Source organism: Anser cygnoides, chromosome 4, assembly GCF_040182565.1.
Source record: "Anser cygnoides isolate HZ-2024a breed goose chromosome 4, Taihu_goose_T2T_genome, whole genome shotgun sequence".
In the NCBI taxonomy this organism is placed as follows: domain Eukaryota; kingdom Metazoa; phylum Chordata; class Aves; order Anseriformes; family Anatidae; genus Anser; species Anser cygnoides.
In genome coordinates this window covers 17,722,276-17,741,339 of record NC_089876.1, presented here as the reverse complement: position 1 = coordinate 17,741,339, position 19,064 = coordinate 17,722,276, and the positions used below count along the sequence as shown (strand labels likewise).

General features: G+C 36.3%; 2 protein-coding genes across 14 annotated transcripts in view; one reads left to right on the top strand and one right to left on the bottom strand.

The window, feature by feature from the left end:
- The window catches only part of PACRGL (parkin coregulated like), an 80,519-nt gene that overhangs the window by 43,126 nt on the left and 18,329 nt on the right, over nt 1–19,064 (bottom strand). Inside the window, exon 8 of one of the 4 annotated variants that reach the window (XM_013180662.3) lies at nt 2,105–2,201. The exons of the other annotated variants lie outside the window; for them this stretch is intronic. Coding sequence (XP_013036116.2) covers nt 2,127–2,201 — 75 coding nt within the window. The 3' untranslated portion in view covers nt 2,105–2,126. The remainder of the gene's footprint in view (nt 1–2,104; nt 2,202–19,064) is intronic. 4 annotated transcript variants of the gene reach the window in all.
- KCNIP4 (potassium voltage-gated channel interacting protein 4) overlaps nt 1–19,064 on the top strand; it is a 433,785-nt gene that overhangs the window by 410,663 nt on the left and 4,058 nt on the right. For all 10 annotated transcript variants that reach the window (XM_048062815.2, XM_048062812.2, XM_066995712.1 and 7 more), the window contains 5 exons: nt 3,446–3,515; nt 9,473–9,543; nt 16,388–16,495; nt 17,611–17,715; nt 18,059–18,121. In XM_048062815.2, coding sequence (XP_047918772.1) covers nt 3,446–3,515; nt 9,473–9,543; nt 16,388–16,495; nt 17,611–17,715; nt 18,059–18,121 — 417 coding nt within the window. The remainder of the gene's footprint in view (nt 1–3,445; nt 3,516–9,472; nt 9,544–16,387; nt 16,496–17,610; nt 17,716–18,058; nt 18,122–19,064) is intronic.

Sequence of the window (19,064 nt, the reverse complement as noted above, 5' to 3'; positions counted from 1 at the left end):
AATAATTTACAGGTTTTGGAGTAGTTCACAAGACCATGTACTGGAGGTGTAATTTCCCAGCAGTAAAATTGCAAGCGAGAGAAATCATCAAAAGGCAGAATCATATTTATTATTCTCTGTCTCTTCTTTCTGTCAGTTTATCTTATTCTCTCTTTAAAGGAGAGAGGACTGGACTCAGGAAAAAACAGTTCAAGATGAACTTATGCTCCTTTTTTTTTTTTTTTTTTTTTCTTCTCCAGAAGGAATATATAATGCATCTGTAATGCAATTTTAAAAGACTGTCAAACAGTTATTTTTCTGTAACAGAATAAATTATATACATCTGGAGGAAAAGAAGAGTATAGGAAATGGTTTAAATGTCTCACATTTTTCGTTCAAACTATTTTTGAATTATTTTCCTTTCTTTTATAAATGAAAGCTTAGAAACATTTTTTAATTACAGTTGGTATGATGGAAGAAGTCAGCAATAACTCGACGTAAAGCCATGGCGCATATTTAACAACTACAATATTAAATATCTTCCACAGAACAAGAGAAATACAGAGAACTAGAGAAATACTCTGTCCTGATAAATACGATAAAGCCAGATTTATGAGTCAGGAAAAGAATATTCTTGGACGTAAATGATGTTGGCTACATATATATTTAGATTAAAATTACTTGAGAAGAGATCTGTTCACAGTGTTGTAGAATCTCAAAGGAAAGACTCAACACAAAGAAAGAAAAGTTTGAACTAGGTATTTCTGATAAGAGTAATTGGCCAACATTGCAGATTTTTAATGAATGTCCTTAAGATACCATTACAACAAATCTCCAGAGATTGAAAAATTAAGCTGTTACTGCCAATGCTGTGGTAAAGACAGGAGGTAAATACAGAGGGTCAGCCTAGATAAATTCAAGAGGTTGTATTTATCTACTCTACTGCCTCTACTAATATACAATTCTGTGAAAGTATGTTGCCTTTTCAAGCAGTGTTCCTTTCAAACAGTGTGGTGAAACTGCAGTTAAGTGACAGAAAGAAGCACTGCCTTTAAGTAAGGTCTGTAAGTTGTTTACTTCTATAAAAACAGTCTGCTAACTTATTTTAAACTAGCCAAGAATAAATCAGACAAATTTTTCCACAATACCTCTAATTCTCCTCTAGCATGGCAACATTGAAATGCAATCAGGAAATGGGAGTCACTTTGCAGCTTTAGACTAAGGACTGGCACTGTTGGCAGTGTTGGTATTTCCTGTGGCTATACAACTTACTGTAAAAAAGAGGAGAGCGCTGTTTGCAAGATAAGCATATTTTGAATATGAGTATTTCCTTTCTCATCAAAGGAAAAGGTAGAAAAATAGCTTTACATGTTAATAATTCATGGACTGAGATAAACATAAATACATGTTTTGTCATTCATTAAGTTTCTCAGAAAAAAAATAATTATGTATATATATTGCAGAATCTGAGTTGTACAAATTCAAATGTTCAGGGTTTTCCTTTTTCAGTTCATTCAAAATGTTCCTAGCTTTTTGTCTGAAAAGAAAATACATGCAGAACAGAAAGAAGCTATGACTTCTTTTCCTAAATTTTAAAATATTGCATTGTCCTTTCACATTCCCGTTTGTCTCAGAGAGAAGGTTGTGTTACTCTTGCTTGAGCAGGTCTGGTAATGATGTAAAATAAATATCAACGTATGCTTAGAAGAGGAACTTGTGAAATGCCTTTGTTACATTTTCTACATAGAATAAATATATTGTTATATCAATGAGTATCTCAATGCTTCACCGATGTTTTAAAGTAAATATACTGGTCTTTTGCTTTCATTTATACAACTCTGAAAGGCTTCACATCAGAAGACAAGCAGCATGTTAATCCTTGAGGGACCATAGAGATTCTAGAGCACCTGAATACAGGGCGTTTTGGAAGATGGGAAAGCAGAGACACTTTAGAAAACCCTCACACCCAAATATCTAATAGACAGGGAATGCCACCTCAATTAATGGATTGCTCGTTACCTGACAAAGGGTGGATATCTTAGATTCATTTTGCTGTCCCCCTTCCCCAAAAGGCCTTGATTTGAAAGGCAGTGTGGCCCAGCAGACAGTATAGAGCTAGTCTTACCTGTGCTCTGATTCTGCCTCCATCAGTGACAGCCTCTGTGACCAGGAATAAATAGTTTTGTACTTCTGTCTCCATGACTGCTGTCTGTTTGCCTGTTCTGATCAAACAGAATTGTTTCTTACCATGTGTTTGCACATTCTTAGTTATGGTGAAGATCTGATTTTTGCTGAGAGTAAGTGACATAAATCAAAATAATCCTAGATCTACAGATCTGACATGTTTTTCAGGCAGTGCATCATCTCTCAATTAGCAAGATTATGCTATTTGTTTCTTCACATAAGCTGTCAAAGCTATGAATATCTCAGTGTTCCTTACTTGATCTAATAGAAATATCATTTGCCGTCACAGGGAAAGCTGTTATTATATTGGCAAATGATGTTACACCGTTCTTTATCTTCACATGAAGCTATTTTCTTTCCCCAGTGCTCCAGACTAGGAGCACATAAATTGGAGCCATCAGTCTGAATAGCATAGCAATGGACAAAGAAACTGAACTATGAACCTTCACTATTTCACTTTTCTTACTTTCTTTTTTATGTTTCTAGAAATACTTTTGCCTTATAGAGTTTGCCAGGCTTTTTTTCACCCACTGTATTAAGGAAGGAATTAAAGCAAAAAGAAATTAAGTGCATTGCCTAAAGTCATCTATCTGCTCAACCTTGCAAATTTAGGACTAGATACAGCAGTCTTGCCTTTGATTTTTACTGCATGACTTAGTAACTGAAACTGTATTCCGTTTTTCCTACCTCTTTACATATGCCATTTTTGTAAAGTACAGTGTTCTAATCTTCTCTTTTCTTCTCTTCTGTTTCATTTTCTCTGAAATTGCCCTACTATGACACATTCTGCTCATTCTTGCTTATATATTTCAGTTTATGAACAAGATGTAAAAAGGCAGAAGGATTTGCAAGGCTTGATTAAGACCTTCTGTGACAGGTCTAACTGCAAATGTAGTTTGCAGTCCTGCTTGTTTTCCATGCTACATAAGTGCTACTTGCAGCTGCAGGAGCCATCGCCCATGGCCTGTGGAGACACCGACAGCACCATGCACTGCAGCACAGCGGTTGCTGCTCACACCCATCACTCAGTTCTCAGTACTGAAATTGAGAAGAAATGGCACAGAAGTAACTTTTGTCCATTTTTTTTGTCCCTTCTCTTTAACAAGACACTTCAAAGTGATGCACATTTAATGCTCTAATATTTGGTTTAAAGTGCAAAATCAGGCTCTTGCAGCATGTTAAACTCTCACGATCATGTACGTGTTCTCGATGGTCTCCTGCACACAGGATTTGCCTGAACCAGATTCAACACTATTTATTTCTTGTGTTTAACTTTTTCCAGGAATGTCCCAGTGGTGTTGTCAATGAAGAAACGTTCAAAGAGATTTACTCTCAGTTCTTTCCACAGGGAGGTGAGTACTTGGCAAATGTAATTGGTATGACAATGTACAGAGAGTTATATTTGTTCACTCCTGAATCTGACAAAAGATCCTGTTCAAATTAACAAGATTGTTGATGGCTGGACACATTTAAAAGTATATGTTTCCGAATGAAATGCAATGATATTTACAAGAGGTCAGTATCCTGTTGTGAAGTTACCCACCTGTATTTGTGTATCTTTGAGAACAAAGTTTCTCCGAGTAGGTTATTTCCTTTCAAACTTTCTATGCAGTCTTCCCCATTATCTGTTATTCTACAAAACCTTTCACAGTAGGAATGAAAACTGTAGGAGGCACTAGAGGTGTATGTCAAATTAAAATCTAATAGCAATGGGAGAACTCCCTTGATTTCTATGGGCTTTCTCTACATAAACAAGCTCTTTTTTTCTACTCTTAATTTCAGTGAAGTAATTTCCAGGGCCTTCAATGACTTCTTTTTCTTGTCTTTTGGTACAATAAAGGTAATACACACACACATATATATTATATTTTGTCTCAAACCTCAGATTTTCTTTTAGTTTGAATAGTTTTCCTCTTTTCTTTTGCTTACTTTTAGCATTCAGTCCTCCCCCTGCATATTCTCTACAGCTCTTCAGCCCTGGCTCTTCATCTTCTCCCACAACTCTTGAGATTTACATTTTTCCCTGTTACCGTTGATAGCTCTTTCTTTTCACTTGTGTGTAAAAAACAACAAAAATTCCCAACCAAACAAAAAACTTAATTGGTAGGAACAAAAACTCTCCCCTTTCCCAATTAGTTTTATTTTAAATAAAAACCTGCAAGGTAAAGAGCAGTATTCAGTGTGGATTACCATCACCGAAATCCTCAGCAACTAGACACAATCAATAGGGAAGAAAAAAAGGCTAGATGAGTTCGCCTGCCTACTATTATTTCTTTTAAACCAGGCTAACAATCAGAGTTTCAGATATTATAATTTTTAGCTACCCTGCCTGGTGAAAATAACTTCTCTGCATGTGATTTACTACTCCTTTACTACTTTTAAAATGATAATAATAAAGAAATATGTATTTCCTATTGTTACACTGAAAACCATTTACAGGCAAAGAGAAAGCATGCCTTTTATGCAAGTAGAGTTAAAATTTACTGTTAGAATAACTGAAACCTCAAAAGCCTAGTCTTTACTAATCCAGACCTAATTGTTACAGAATAGAAATAACAATGCAATTAAAATTGTTCTATACACAATTCTTAGTTTCTATCCCTCTTCCTGGTCCTGTACTCACCTGTCCACTGCTATTCTGGGCCTTTAGGGCAGTGGCAGTATTTGGGGAAAGAGGGTTGTCAGCATCTGGAGTCCATCTCCAGCAGGAATACAATGTTCATGTCAGTGCTTTCTTCTTCCTTGCTCTAGGATTTTCTTGGGATTATTTCTATGTATTTGCTACCACATTTTTGTGCTTTCTCTTTCTCACTTGGTTTGCAGCTGTACATTACACCCAAATGTATTATATATGGCACCTTATACATGTGTTAGATACTATTTCTTTCTTCTCTTTGCTACTCCTAAAACCACTTTGTCCAGTTCCATGTCTGCATTTCCTCATCCAGCTGTCGGGACAGTGCCAACCTGTGCCCCGTCCCTGCTCATCCCACCCATGCCTGCATCCACTGCCTAGGATAACTGCTTGTTGCTGCTACCTACATAAAACTAGAGTTGCACCTCAAAAGTAAAACCAAACAGCCTTAGAAACCTGGCCAAGAAGAGAAATGGCTGTCACAGCTAAACTGGAGAAAAAGCTGCAGGCAAGTCATGAAGAGTCCATGCAATGTGAGCCTGACAGGCCTCCACTCTGCAGCAAGCTCTGTACAAAACCTGTGGCTTGTTAGCAGCAGCTGCTATGTTGTCTTCAGGGCTGACATGCGAGCTAAAATTTTTGGAAAAATTTGCTTTCTCTTCTCTCTTCATTTAACTTTGGTAAAATACAGTAAAAAAAAGAGTTCTTTAGAAAATCAGGATCCCATGGACTACTATAAACCCTTAGCTGTCTTTCAGTTTGGAGCCCATGCAGTGACCTTCTTCCCCCTGAAATGAAAATCGAAACTCCTGTTTACTTCAGAGGTGTTAATACTGTAGTATTTCCTGTCACCTTTGCAGCAACTTGGGCTTTAACGAAGTAGGAATTCTTTTTTGAGAAGCTTATTGAAAAGAAGCCCCATGTGTTTAAGCATGCTAGGAGAGTATCAAACCTGATAATTAATTCATCAGCAGGAGATGTTGTGTACTACTAACTGCATTTTAGCTTCTTCAGTAAAGCCATTTCAGGGATCTCAGTGAGGCCCCCTGAGAAGTGACCATTAGAAGCTAACTCCACCCACGAGCTCCACAGTCTCCACACAAAGGCCTACAGCCAAACAGTGCATAAAGACAGCACAAACAAATGTGAAAGCGTTGTGTAGTTTTCCTCTAAATGTCAGGAAAAATGTTCAGAGGAAACAGCAGAAGAGCTGATTCTCCTCACAAGAGTAACAGCACACATCAGTAATCCTAAAGTTTCTGTGGGCCTGTGCTGACCTTTGCCATTTTTTTGAGAGGTCTGGGGACCAAAGTCTATTCTTGGTTTCTCAGATTAGCTAAGCATCGTTAATTGTCTGTATTTGCATGTTAAGTACAGGGTGAGATCTCTGTATTTGAGTATTTAGTTAGGCAGCTAGTCTGAATAGTTGCATCTGTGCAGGTATTGCCAACATGCTGTGTACAACCAAGAGCTTTGACTTTCAGTTGCAGTTAATATATTGCTTTTAGGTATGTGTGAATATTAAAAAGAAAAGTTTGAAAACACAACAAAGACAACATATTAACATGTCCTCAAGTTAAAATGTCATACATGTAGATCTGTGCCCCAAATGTCCATATAATACAAAACCAGATACAACACAGTGTATCATTATAAATTCATATAATTTGAGCAAACAGAATAATGTTGAGTAACATTTTAAGCTTTAGGGTGACCAAGCAATCATCAAAAAGTCATCTACCAATGTCATCCAGCAAGTCACTTCATCAAGTGATGTCCAGGACTATCCAGGACTAAGGACAAGGAATCCACAAGAATATCAAGGGAGGTGTCAGTGAATTGTGGTAAAATCAATGTATTTCAAAAAGGCAGAAGTAGCTTTGTGAAAAACTTTATGTGCCAGAAAGGCACTCCAGCAACTTTTTAGGAAATGGGAAAACCACAGTTACACCAGTGAATGAATAGGTCCCAGTAGCTCCCCTGCACTCATGCAACAAGTTGCCTGATATAAAACTTGGGATTTCTTCTTCAGCCATGCAGATCACAGGTAAGAATCCACATAAGGAGCAATTATTGAGCTCTTCCTCCCTCAGTTATGAAGAGAATAGGTTATGTTCACAGTTTGATAAGGCTTACTCTAGAATATATAATGACTACCCTTTTCTTCCTTTTTTTTTTTGGTCTGATATTTAAAATGTTTTAACAATGTATTTCAAAGGAATTCTGATTTAATATCTGTTCCTGCTTCAACCTGTCAAAACATCAATTTCACCAACTAGTTATGATACCAGATCCCTGGAAAGAAGACATTTAAGAAGTAAAGCTTTTGTCTAACGTGGTTAATGTTCAAGATTTAGGGGATGGCAAGGGCATCACATTAAGAAGTAGCTATCGTGTAAACATCAGTCTACCTCACTCTGCAGTGGTTTTGAACGCAAAATTTCAGACCAGAATTGCCTGCACAAACAACCCTGAAAGAGACCTCTGAATTTTTTAGACTTTTTCAGAAGAGGTTAGTAGACATAAAAATTCTGCAAAATGAGTTTATTATTATTACTATCCATATACTATCATACAAAAAGAGTATTAAATTGTATCATGTATGGACAAAAAAAGAGTAAAATACTTTGTGTTAATGTTGTGATATTTAATGTAAATCTACAGAAAATGATTAGGGATGTTTCAATTTTTGTTGTTGTTGTTGTTGTTTTGTTTTGTTTTGTTTTTTTAAGAAGTACCAAGAGAATGGGAAGGTACTTAAAATTCAATTTACAGTCATTATGCCTCTATAATGTGCTTTTTCTTAGAAGATGGCTTGCATACTGTTGTTGTACAATAGATGTCTTAGTAGATGATAGAAAATGTAAACTGAAGTCAACAAGTTTACCTTTTTCAGTTAAAATAAAATTTGCCTTTTAAAGTTAAAGGGGATTTGTCTACTAGATTATACTTAAGCAATTACACTAATCTCTGGCTACATGGATGAGTGAATGAATGTCTCAGTATTGGGGGAAAATTCTCTGAAAATGTGTTAACAGACACAGGGCTTGATGGCTGCAGAGTTTGTTCTTGTAACAATTACTTTACATCACATGAAATAAACATATTGAAATAAGACCAGAGACTTCATTTACCAACGTCAGGTATGAACCTGTGAAGTGCAAAGTTTTGAGGTTTGGTATATTTGGTTTCTTGGGGTCAAGGTGGTATTTCAGGTGACCCAAAATCATCACTCCTTTTAATTAAAAAAAAAAAAAAAAGTTTGAGCTGTGATGAATGCAGTTTTTCAGGTTTGGTACAAAAGGTAAAAAAAGGTTTAGTGCCAAGAAATCAGAAATAGGCATCTCAGCACTCATGAGGTTTTCCCACAATAAGGGCAGTTTTCTTCTAAGGAAGGAGAAGGGACAGGAAAAAAAATCTACAAATTACTACTGTTCAGGACATGATGGTTTGCTATTATGAAAAGCATTTTCTGCATATAATGGCTAAAAATACAGTGGAGCAGAAACAACTTCACTTGTAACTGTTCTGGCCTGAGATGGTTCTACAGCCTTGGGAAGGATCACCTTAATATTTAGGGCAGCACTTGGGCTGTGTGCGCCTCCAAGGATTTGCAGTCATGGCTGTGGACAAATTGTTCTTTATCCCAGTTTTTCACCTGTAAAACGGGGCCATGACACTTCTCACTTTACTAAAAGTTTGTGAGGTTAATGTTAATTAACCTAAAATTAATGTAAATATATAAAATGGAAAGAGCAAAACAATGAATATCAAAAGAAAACTGAGATGATACGCTGTTGAATAGGTGTGAAAAGTAAACAATTAGTGAAGGCATCACTTTCCTAAAGTCATCTTTCAGAGACTTTGTGACCACTTCAGTTACTTACAGCCACTTTTTTTCAAGGTTTTTAATCACCTAGCTCTCATAAGATGCTCATGGGAATCAAGAAGCCACACAGTTTTAAGAATCTGCTTCTCTGGACAGGATTTTATCTCACCTATGGCTGTCAACAGCTATACAGCAGCCAGGCTGGTGATATATACTGCTGAAGTGATATAGCATAAGTTTTGGCACTGGTGCCTGTCCCTGTGCCACTTTGTTGTGCGGTGCATTGAGCCCCGAAAGCAGCAGCAATTTTCTGACCAGCTCATCTTCAGCTGGGGCAACACGCCTGTCTCCAGAGTAAAAGTGATACGCCAGATGCACAGATGGTAGTGCCCGCTTTCCTCATTTAAAGTGACAAATGAACACATTTTTCTTATGTAACACAAGAGAGATCCACTATCACAGTCATTTAACTGGTAAAGTAGCGTTCCCATTGACACAGACTGCTTCAGAGTACATTAACATGACTTCTTCGCTATTTGTTCAGACATCAGTGATTAGTAGTTCGCATGCAGCAGTGGTAATGAAAATGAATAAAAATACTCTAGTCCAGATTTTCACAATTTCTTTTCCAGTCTAGTTACCCATATACTTGCACTTGTAATTTATCCCTCCTGCCCCACCAAAAAAAATAAGTTTAAGCTGACTGGAAAATTTAGCCTTAGTTGTTATCAAAATATATCTTCCTATAAAAATATTTCATGAAATGAAATTAAATTAAATAAGATGTGCTTACTATGAAATAAGACATGCTTACTGTGAAATATTCTTACTGTTTTAAATTGTAGATTCCACAACTTATGCACATTTTCTGTTTAACGCATTTGACACTGATCACAATGGATCTGTAAGTTTTGAGGTAAGTGATGCTGTTACTTCCTTTATGTTTTCTTCAATGTTTTGACATTCTTTGTAATGAAGTGAAATTTGGTCAGTTTTATTATATGGATCACATAAAATTTAGTTTATGTGGCAAAAGTTTCAAGGTTTTCCAACGTGTTAACAAAAGTCATTATTTTACAATTGTGTATCCCAGAATTTTAACTCATACTGTGCTGCTACATTAACTTTTTTATAAATCTGCTAACTTAAAAGGTAACCCAACTTATTCACAAGTTATGTAACAGAATCCTTATCCTCCTGCCTGTCTTCAAGATGAGAACTCTGATCCAAATAACATTACAGCTCAGCCAAAATAGGGTTGCTAATAGCCTCTATTGTTTTCCAGAAGAAGGTTCTACCAAACAAAACGAAACAAAACAAACAAACAAAAAAACACCTCTATAGCAAATATATTTAAAAGCACAAGAGTTTAAAATTCATTCTTCCTCCATTTACATGCCAAATCTTCAAACTTCTGCCTTTCCCTGCTGAGGCTGACGTCATTACCTGCAAAGGCTGACATCATCAATACAAAAATCATGACAAAAAAGGCAACTCCCTGCAATAGTTAGATGAAAACAGGGTACACTGCAAAGGAGCCATTACTTTAACATATAGAATTAAGAAATCTCCCAGTTCTTCTGCAAAACAATATTTACTTTGTTATATTGTGCTTTGTTTTGTTTTTCAATTGACAGATGGTATCCTTACAACTTGAGATTGGTTTAGGATTAAATATATCCACTGTAAATTTGTTTAAATGCCCTATACGTGTTTTTATGATTTACTTGACTGAATGATGTTGTGAGATCTGAGGGAATATCTTTTAAAAGTATTTTCATTCTTTTATTATTGATGTAATATGGAAGGAGAAGTATTGCCAAGCAGATGCACTGTGATCATAAAACTAAACCTCACCTGGGAATATAACCAGAGCATTTTGTGGGAGATTACTTGCATTTATTTAAAAAACATGAACCCCATCTGCCTTATTCCAGGCAGCTGAAATCAATGGGCCTGGTGGAAGCAAAAAATGGAGCTTTTATTCACATCTTCTGTATGTAGGCTAATTCTACAAGGAATCCTTCTGGTCATATCAGCAACAGCAGAGACAATACTAGAAAACATTTTTAGCATCAATATTTGAGAAGTATTTCTGCTGTTATCATTAGGAATAATGAGAACAAAATAAGTTTTTGTAGCTTTCCTGAACAATTTGTTCACATTTGTATCTCAAAAAGAAAGACTTATGAAATGCAATAGATGTAAAGCCTTTTTTGAGGGATGTGAATATCTCAAAGTGCAGGTCTATGTTCGAAAGAGGCTTTGGAACAAATGAAAATAGGAAAATAAAGCATTTTTTTTTTATCATTGAGAGAACAGACATTTTCCAACTTGCTTTTGTCCACTATCGACTCAGAGTGATCCAGACTTTGATTTCATTTGCACTAGCTGTAAATCCAGCACAATTCCAGTGCTGTCAAAAGACTCTCTATTTCTGTGTCCTCATACCATGCAGCAGCTTCATATTTATAAACTATACAATAACCACTCTAAAAGCATCCTGCTAAGGTTAAAAATGTTTAGATTTTTTCTAATTGTGTAAAAGTAGCTCTGAATCATGGAAGTAGTAATTTTTTTTCCTGATCATTTTTTATCTCAGATGCAACTGCCATATCTTGTCTAAACCAATCCACACTCTAGCTTTCTAATTCTTATTAGGAAGAAAAAAAAAACAACACAGCATAAAGGTGGGAAAAAGGGGGTGTGATTTATAAATAATCATTCATCACAGTGTAGGAGTAAATACAATTTAATATAATGATCTAAGAAGAAAAATGCTCTTTGGCTCTCTTCTGTGTGAAAAGAACAGGAAATTTTGAAATGAACTGGCAGAACTAGAAATATAACTTGTAGGGGTAAGAGGTTGTTGTTGTTGTTGTTGTTGTCTGTTGCAATCTCCTTTTTCTAATGAAGCTGTGGTAGCTGGAATTGCAAAAAAGGAGGACAAAATTTGTTCTTTTTTTCCCTCAAATTTTCAACCATCAACAATGAAGTATTAGACTTTAGCACAATGTTGTACTTGTAAAACCCATACCTTCATTAGATGAGATTGCTTAGTGAGATTGCTACATATGTGAAATTTTGCACATCCCTAAATCTGTATACTCTCTAGTAAGAGTCAGATGAAACATTTTGTATAGCATAAGAACAGAATCACAGAATCATCTAGGTTGGAAGAGACCTCCAAGATCACCCAGTCCAACCTCTGACCTAGCATTAACAAGTCCTTCACTAAACCATATCACTAAGCTCTACAAAAACACAAAGCTCTACAGAAACACAAATGTGATTCACATTTTGCTTATAAAAAACAAGAATCTGTAGGTAACTGAGTAAGTGTTTTGAAGATTTCAGGTCATCTGGTTTTAGGCCCTGTGTATCCAAAGGTGAAAATGACACAGGTATTTAGAAGCCTCTCTTCTAATGATTTTAATGGTAAAGTGGTATCCAAACTAGATTTATTTGATGGGTCTAGTACTTCTAAGCATACGTCAGTAACAAGTTTGGGGATAATAAGGTGTTTGAATGGTGTCAACACTTTGAAAATTAGAGATGATAAAGAGAAAAAAAAAAAAAGAAAATGACAGCTATTTAACTTCGGATACGTAGTCAAAGGTAAAGCACAATGCATCCACAAACAAATATTCAAATCAATGCCCTTAGTCCGCTGTAAATGCAGATTAATGCTACTCTAAATGTGATCTTGTTGAAAGGAATTTCACTCAGTAATCCAAATTCTCAGTGCCTTAAAATACAAAAGCTGTGCCAAATGCAACAGATATTCAAAGATTTTGGTCATTTTTAATCAAAAACAAACTTGCATTTGTTTCTCCTAAAATGATTCATTATCTCTTAGCAAAATTGTTGGTGAGTTTCTGATTACTTTATTTCTCAGCTGTACCCTCAGAATTTTGCATTAATTAATGAATTAACAAGCTTGCTAACTCATTTCTATCGGAGAATCAAGAATTAACCTACCTAGTTATGTCTTCTTTTATGTCCTGAGATCAAAGACATCTTTAGTATTTAATTAATAAGAACAGTAATGAACAGTCATTGTCTCCAAGACAGTAACAAGGTGTTTACCGATTTTAATTAACGTCTTCAAGTGTGATTCTCTGTGTTAAACATAGAAAAGCCTTGTTTATGTCATATATGAAATAAGCTAATGTTTCTCAGGGCACCTGTGATTTCAAAGGCATTTTGATACCAGCTCGTGTAAAGTAGCTACAGAGAAATATAGTTCCTCTTAACAGCAGCTCCTCCATGTCATTGCTAACCTTCATTGTCCTAAGAGCATCAGTGCCCCACCACTGCTGTGACTAACATTCACTGTGTGATTTCCCTCCCAAAATCCTAAGGGCTAAATCCCAAAATGGATGTCGGTGCCTACCTGCTTCTTCTGGCCTTGAACAAGACACAAAGGAACATGTGATCAGGTGGAATAATTTCAGGCTTTCCTATGAATCACACTATTCCCAGAGTGCACACTAGTAAGCTTGCTAATTAATTTATTAATGACTGGTTCTCCCCAAAGATTTACTGAGGGATGAAGCAATCAGAAAGTCATCGACAACCGTGCTAAGAGATAATTTATCACTGCTGGGAAAAACACCAAATACAAGTTAATCACAGACCACAACCAGAGGCTCTGCACAGCTCTAGCGTGGCACTGGCAGCTGGGCAGGTGGTAACAGCAAGCATACAGAGGCTGTAACATGGGTGCAACGATGCTCCGCTTTACAGCCCTTCAGTGAGCCATCCCCCTTTCGTGGAGAATAAATTATATACACAAGAGTGTTTGGCATTCGATCGAGGTCTTCACAAATACTTGCAGGCTCAGCAGGAAGCTAAAAAGTTGGAAATAAGGAGCTGTGGAAAGGAATAAGGGCAAGTACCAAGAGCACATAGCTTCTGTGCTTCTGTCACAGAGTGAAGAGAGACCCAACAGAGAGGTGTGCCTGAGTCTGGCCCTCCTCTGAGTTTCAGACTCTCTGCCCCTAGATCTGATGCACCTTCCTGTGATTAGGTGCTCAGCTGGGCAGGCCTTCTGTCCCTCTCAGTGGACAGTGTTGGCGTCCTTAGGGGATGTAAGTGTCCAAGCAGTACTATCTATCTTGCTTCAAAAATAAATAGTCTCTGAAAGTAGAAAACCTCTCTCTCCAGGAGCCAGATGCTTAAACCAGGAAAGAAAACACATCTGGGTACAGTAAATATTGTAATGGGGACTTGGGTTCATGCTAAATGGAGTCCCTGAGTCATGTGTCATTGAGGTGCTGGTAACAAGAGTGTAGACAGACTCTCTCCAAGCTTATCAGCTACACTAAGTACTGTTGCTCCACCATAGCATTTGGCACTGGATCACAAGCTTAACAGCTCACAGAGCTTCATCACTCCTCTCGTGTACAATGCCTTCCACTAGGCAGGGACTTGTTCTGTTTGAGGATCTAGCATGAAATGCCCTGTGGATTCAGTCTGTGTCCATTGAATCAGATTTTCCATTTATACGTTGTTTTATTGTTATATTCTTAAATCATATGAAATTAAGTATGTAGAAAGATATCCTCTCCTAACTAGTCCTTATTCAGCTCATCACAACTTCCTCTTATAAGCCCTTCTTATTGTTCCTGAACCGGACTGCTGCACTGGGTGACCCCAGGGAGCATTCAGACAAAGGTGGTGAACCTAAACCAAATTCTGTGTGATTCCCAAACACCTTCATGCAATATGGAAGGAGGTGATCTGCTCTTGCAAAGTTTAGAGCAGACACCTGGAAGGTTTTGAGCTTTTTCAGCTTTTACAAGGACATACATTCCTACAAAGTCAAGGTTTTTTGATGCATGTTTTTTAATACTGGCGATAGAAGGGCTGCCTTGAATATGGGGATATAAATAATGCCAGTAAGCCAGCTAACATATGGGTGGCACCTCAAAGAAAGGAAGAAAGAGAAACAATCAGGAAAAGGCAAGTAGATACGATTTAAGCATCAGAATAAATGCAAAGATGTTGCTGGCGCCAAATTAAATTCAGAGCTCTGAAACATAATACTTTAAGAAAATAACATTATTGGAGACCCTTGCAGAGGTTCAGCAAATGCTACATCAAGAATGCAGTAAAACAGTGCAGAAGAATGTGAAGAAATAGTACTGAATTAAAAAGGTTAATTGCTAATGCTGTAATGTGATCAAATCTGTTCTGAATTTCTTGGACATTTTAATACTTAATATTACGTTGTTAAAGAGCTGTTTGGAGATTTAACCTGGTGACCCTCAATTAGTCACTGAGATGTAGACAAGAGAAGTTGAGCATAACTCTTTTCAAGATTCATGTATTAATTTACCCCAAAGGGCACATGTACCAATAAGAGAGAAATTTATGAGAGACTAAGAACACCCAGAACATACTACCTGAATTGTTAAAAAGACCGAAGCTGTCAAAAGAGCTATGCTTACTAGACCATCTGACACTGTGATATCTGTGTATTCTTGACTGCATTGGGTATACTTATTTGTCTATGTGGTACATCAGGCCTTTGTAATTTATGGCTAACCTCCATGCATTCTTTTCCATTGTTCCTGTTTAAAGAAAATGCACAAACATTGCCAGTGGTGATACGAAACCATTCAGCTTTTGTAGTCTCTGCTTTAGTGTTACTCTAAGACTTCCTTTGCCAATAATGTAAAAACGCACATTTAAATATAAACTTTTTCAGGACAATTTCACAGATTTATGGGTTTACAAACTTATCAAACAGAATTGGGTAGAGGAGAAGGTTAGGAAAAAAAAAAAGCTGTTATTTTAAAAAATACAGTTAATGTGCTATGAAACGCAGAAGACAGATGACAACACATCCTGATTGATATTTTCTCCGATCTAGAAGATGTTCATGCAATGTAAATAAGGTTTGTGCTATTAAAAGAATATGAATTATGAAGCCAAACTCTAGTTCTAGCTCTAGTGTAATGTAAGTATGTGTACTGTTATAATTGTTTGTCAGCTGATCAAGACCATAGAATGACAAATCCCATTAGTTATTGCTAACCTTATGTTAATTTGTTAGTGATCTATATCAAATACTTCATGTATATAATCTCAATAGTCTTCTGACTTACTTCTGTGGAGTAGTTCTATAGCATTAGAGCATTGGTGGGTAACAAGACCATTAAGGCGTCATGGGGACATAAAATAAGTATATTCCTTATCAGATTTCCAATAAAAGGTTTAAGTACTGAGGTGTATTGTGGCACACATGAGGTTTTAATGTTGACTGCACAAGACTGATCCAAGAGGTCTGGGAACCACGTATTCCGCTTCCAACAAGGCATATATACAACAAGAATGGAACATTCCTTAGTGGATAATTCTCCCAAAATTGGTCTCCTGTGCTAAGATTAATCTAACTCCCACTTAAGCTTTGTTCTGGACCATTAAACCATGGGGGTTGCTCTTCCTTGGTAGCAAGTTCAACAAGGACTTCTTATGCGAGGCATTTCAGAGGATGAATACACTAATAGAAAATGATGGCTTATTTTATAGAAAATTACTCAATTTACTTATTATTAGTGTAGCATATAGTGCCTAGATCTGTAATTATTTAAATAACCAGCAATCAGTAACACTCGCTGTCAAGTGAAAGAAATAGAAACAACACACCTTTCAAGACTTCTGTGATTCTGATGAATGCATTAGTCTGCATTTCTGAGTGTTTGTGAAAAACTGCTTAATTCCAAACTGACCCAGAGCTTTTGTCTATTTAGGATTTTGTTATGGGTCTCTCAATTTTACTCCGAGGGACAGTACAGGAGAAACTCAACTGGGCTTTCAATTTGTATGATATAAATAAGGATGGATATATAACTAAAGAGGTAAGGTCTACTTTTTACATTAATCACTGAAACTAAAGGTTGTATACACAAGGCCTGTTTTGAAAGAAGAATGGCTTCAGAAGCAGCCTTGTCAAATTAGACATGTCAACCAATAAACATACAACATATTATGAAACTAAACAAGCTAAAAATAATTTTCTCATTTTAAAGGCATATATAGAAATTGAAAAGGAAAAATTATCACAGAAATAATGGATGGCCAAAATTCTTCAGGTACAGAGACATTTGGCTTCTACTTTTTTTTTTTTTTTCACTAGAATAAAGTAGTTTGGTAGGATATTTGGACCCAAGAAAATTAAGTGGGCTTCAGCCATAATTCATTTTTTGAATCTATTTCTATTCTAAATAGAAATAGAATCTATTTCTATTCTAAATAGAAAATTCTATTCTATTTCTAAAATTTTTACTTGAAACATACATATAAAAAGATTCTTAAATCCTTTATACTGCAAAGATCTAACCACACCTGATGGTGGGACCAAATCTGTGGCTTCATAATTTTTTTTTCAACAGTAGGTCTTTATATAGATATTTTACACTTTTGGTTTTGCACTTTGAGAGATACTTCATGATTACTACAGAAGGTCAATCTATAAAATAATCTCAGATGACGTATTTATGATTATCCTTACAGTTTTCATAACCCACGCTATTAACAAAATTCTATTTATTTTTTTTTAATAAAGAAGGAAGACTTTTTGCATATGTGCAAGTGTATGTATGGGTGTTTCTTCTTTCTTTTGAAAACTCAGTTGTATGAAGGTGTGTGCTTTAACATGCTGTTACAGAACTTCTTTTCCTGGTTACTTTTATTCACTAGGCCTCAGGAGACTCTTCCCACAATCAGTGAACTTGCACATATTCTAAATCATTTAAAAATGATTTAAAATCAGAAACATTCCTCTGAATCTATGAAAGATGAACTAATATGCTAGAATTTCTAGGAACATACAGTTCATTCTTGAAGCTATTCTATCATAAAATAGTAAAATCTCAAATTTTTGTTCTAAAATGTAAAACTTAGAAACCTGTTCTGAGCCAAAACAGTATCTACAATGCAGCTTGCATTACACAGACATATTTTTTCTCTTCAGGAAATGCTTGATATCATGAAAGCAATATATGATATGATGGGGAAATGCACTTATCCTGTTCTCAAGGAGGACGCACCTAGACAACACGTGGAAACATTTTTCCAGGTGGGTGAGGTAACATAAGGAACTAAAAAGACTGCTCTGTTAGCAGGTACGAATAGATTTTCTTTGTTGTAATAGTTTTGCATATCCTATCAATTTTGTTATCTTTTTTCTTTCTTTGTGGTTCCATCCCAAGTCACTTGTTTCTCGGATCTACTCACCACACCTTGCCTTTTCAACAAGCAGCTCTTTAAATTTATTCTAGTGTATCACTTCTTACATCTTTCCAGCATTTTGGCCTGGTTGTTCCCTAGGCTGATACATAACCCAAATGAATAATAAAAAGGACTTGTTTTATGTACGATTATCAGTATGATAATCATACATTTTTATTCTTTTTGAACAGAAAATGGACAAAAACAAAGATGGAGTAGTGACCATAGATGAATTCATTGAGAGCTGCCAGAAGGTAAGTACCCAGTGAAGCGTCAAACCCCTATCAGTTGGCTAGTGCTACCATAGTGCTACACAGTTTTTTTGGTGTGACAGTGAGCAGAACAGCATTTTTTTTTCTGTAGTTCATAGCAAAAAAAGGTTCGTCACATTCAGCTAAATGTTTATTTCTACTGTCTGCCCAGGCTGGGGAACATTCCTGTTACAACTAGCATATAGTCATAGCAATAATAATAATAATATTGCTTGAAAATTTATCATATATAGGAATGTTCCTCCAAGAGAGAGTTTTAGGACTGAAGGTCTTAAAAAGGGCGAGTAGAAGGAGCTTGCAAAGTGTTAGATGGCAAGAGTTAACAGCAGGCAATTTTTTTTTCATTGCAAAGGAGTAAGAACTGACTGTGATTACCAGTTGCAAGTGTTTACACTGCTCAGGTGGCTGTTAATTTCCCTCAGCTGCTGAAAGCAGCTCATTGCCTTTGGAGCCACGAATGAGAATAAATTTATGTAGCAGGGATTACAGACTCTTTTCACTCTTCTGCCCTTTGGGAACTGGCTAGCTTTTGGACCAGGAGCCGCTATGAGAAAAGGTAAGTTTTGCTTTCAGAAATTTAAGGAACTACTATTAATTTGTTGGTTTAAAAAGGCAAGAAAAAGAAACATGATATAGTACAAAATAACTGTGAAGTGTTGTATTAGACCTAGTGATGAGATGGGGTAAAAAAAAACAAACAGTGCTATTTATTGCAGTGAAAAATATATGGAATTGTAGCAGTGTTCAGCTGGTACATCCACCTTGTCCAAGCTGACTGATTAACATGAAGCTGACAGAGACCAACACTACAGACTGTGTGTATTGCTTCTTACCTCCTACGCCAAGAAGCATACAGTAGGCAAGAGACAGGATAGAACAAGACCAGCAAGAACAATGCAGTTAGTGAGTGATAGATTTATAATCA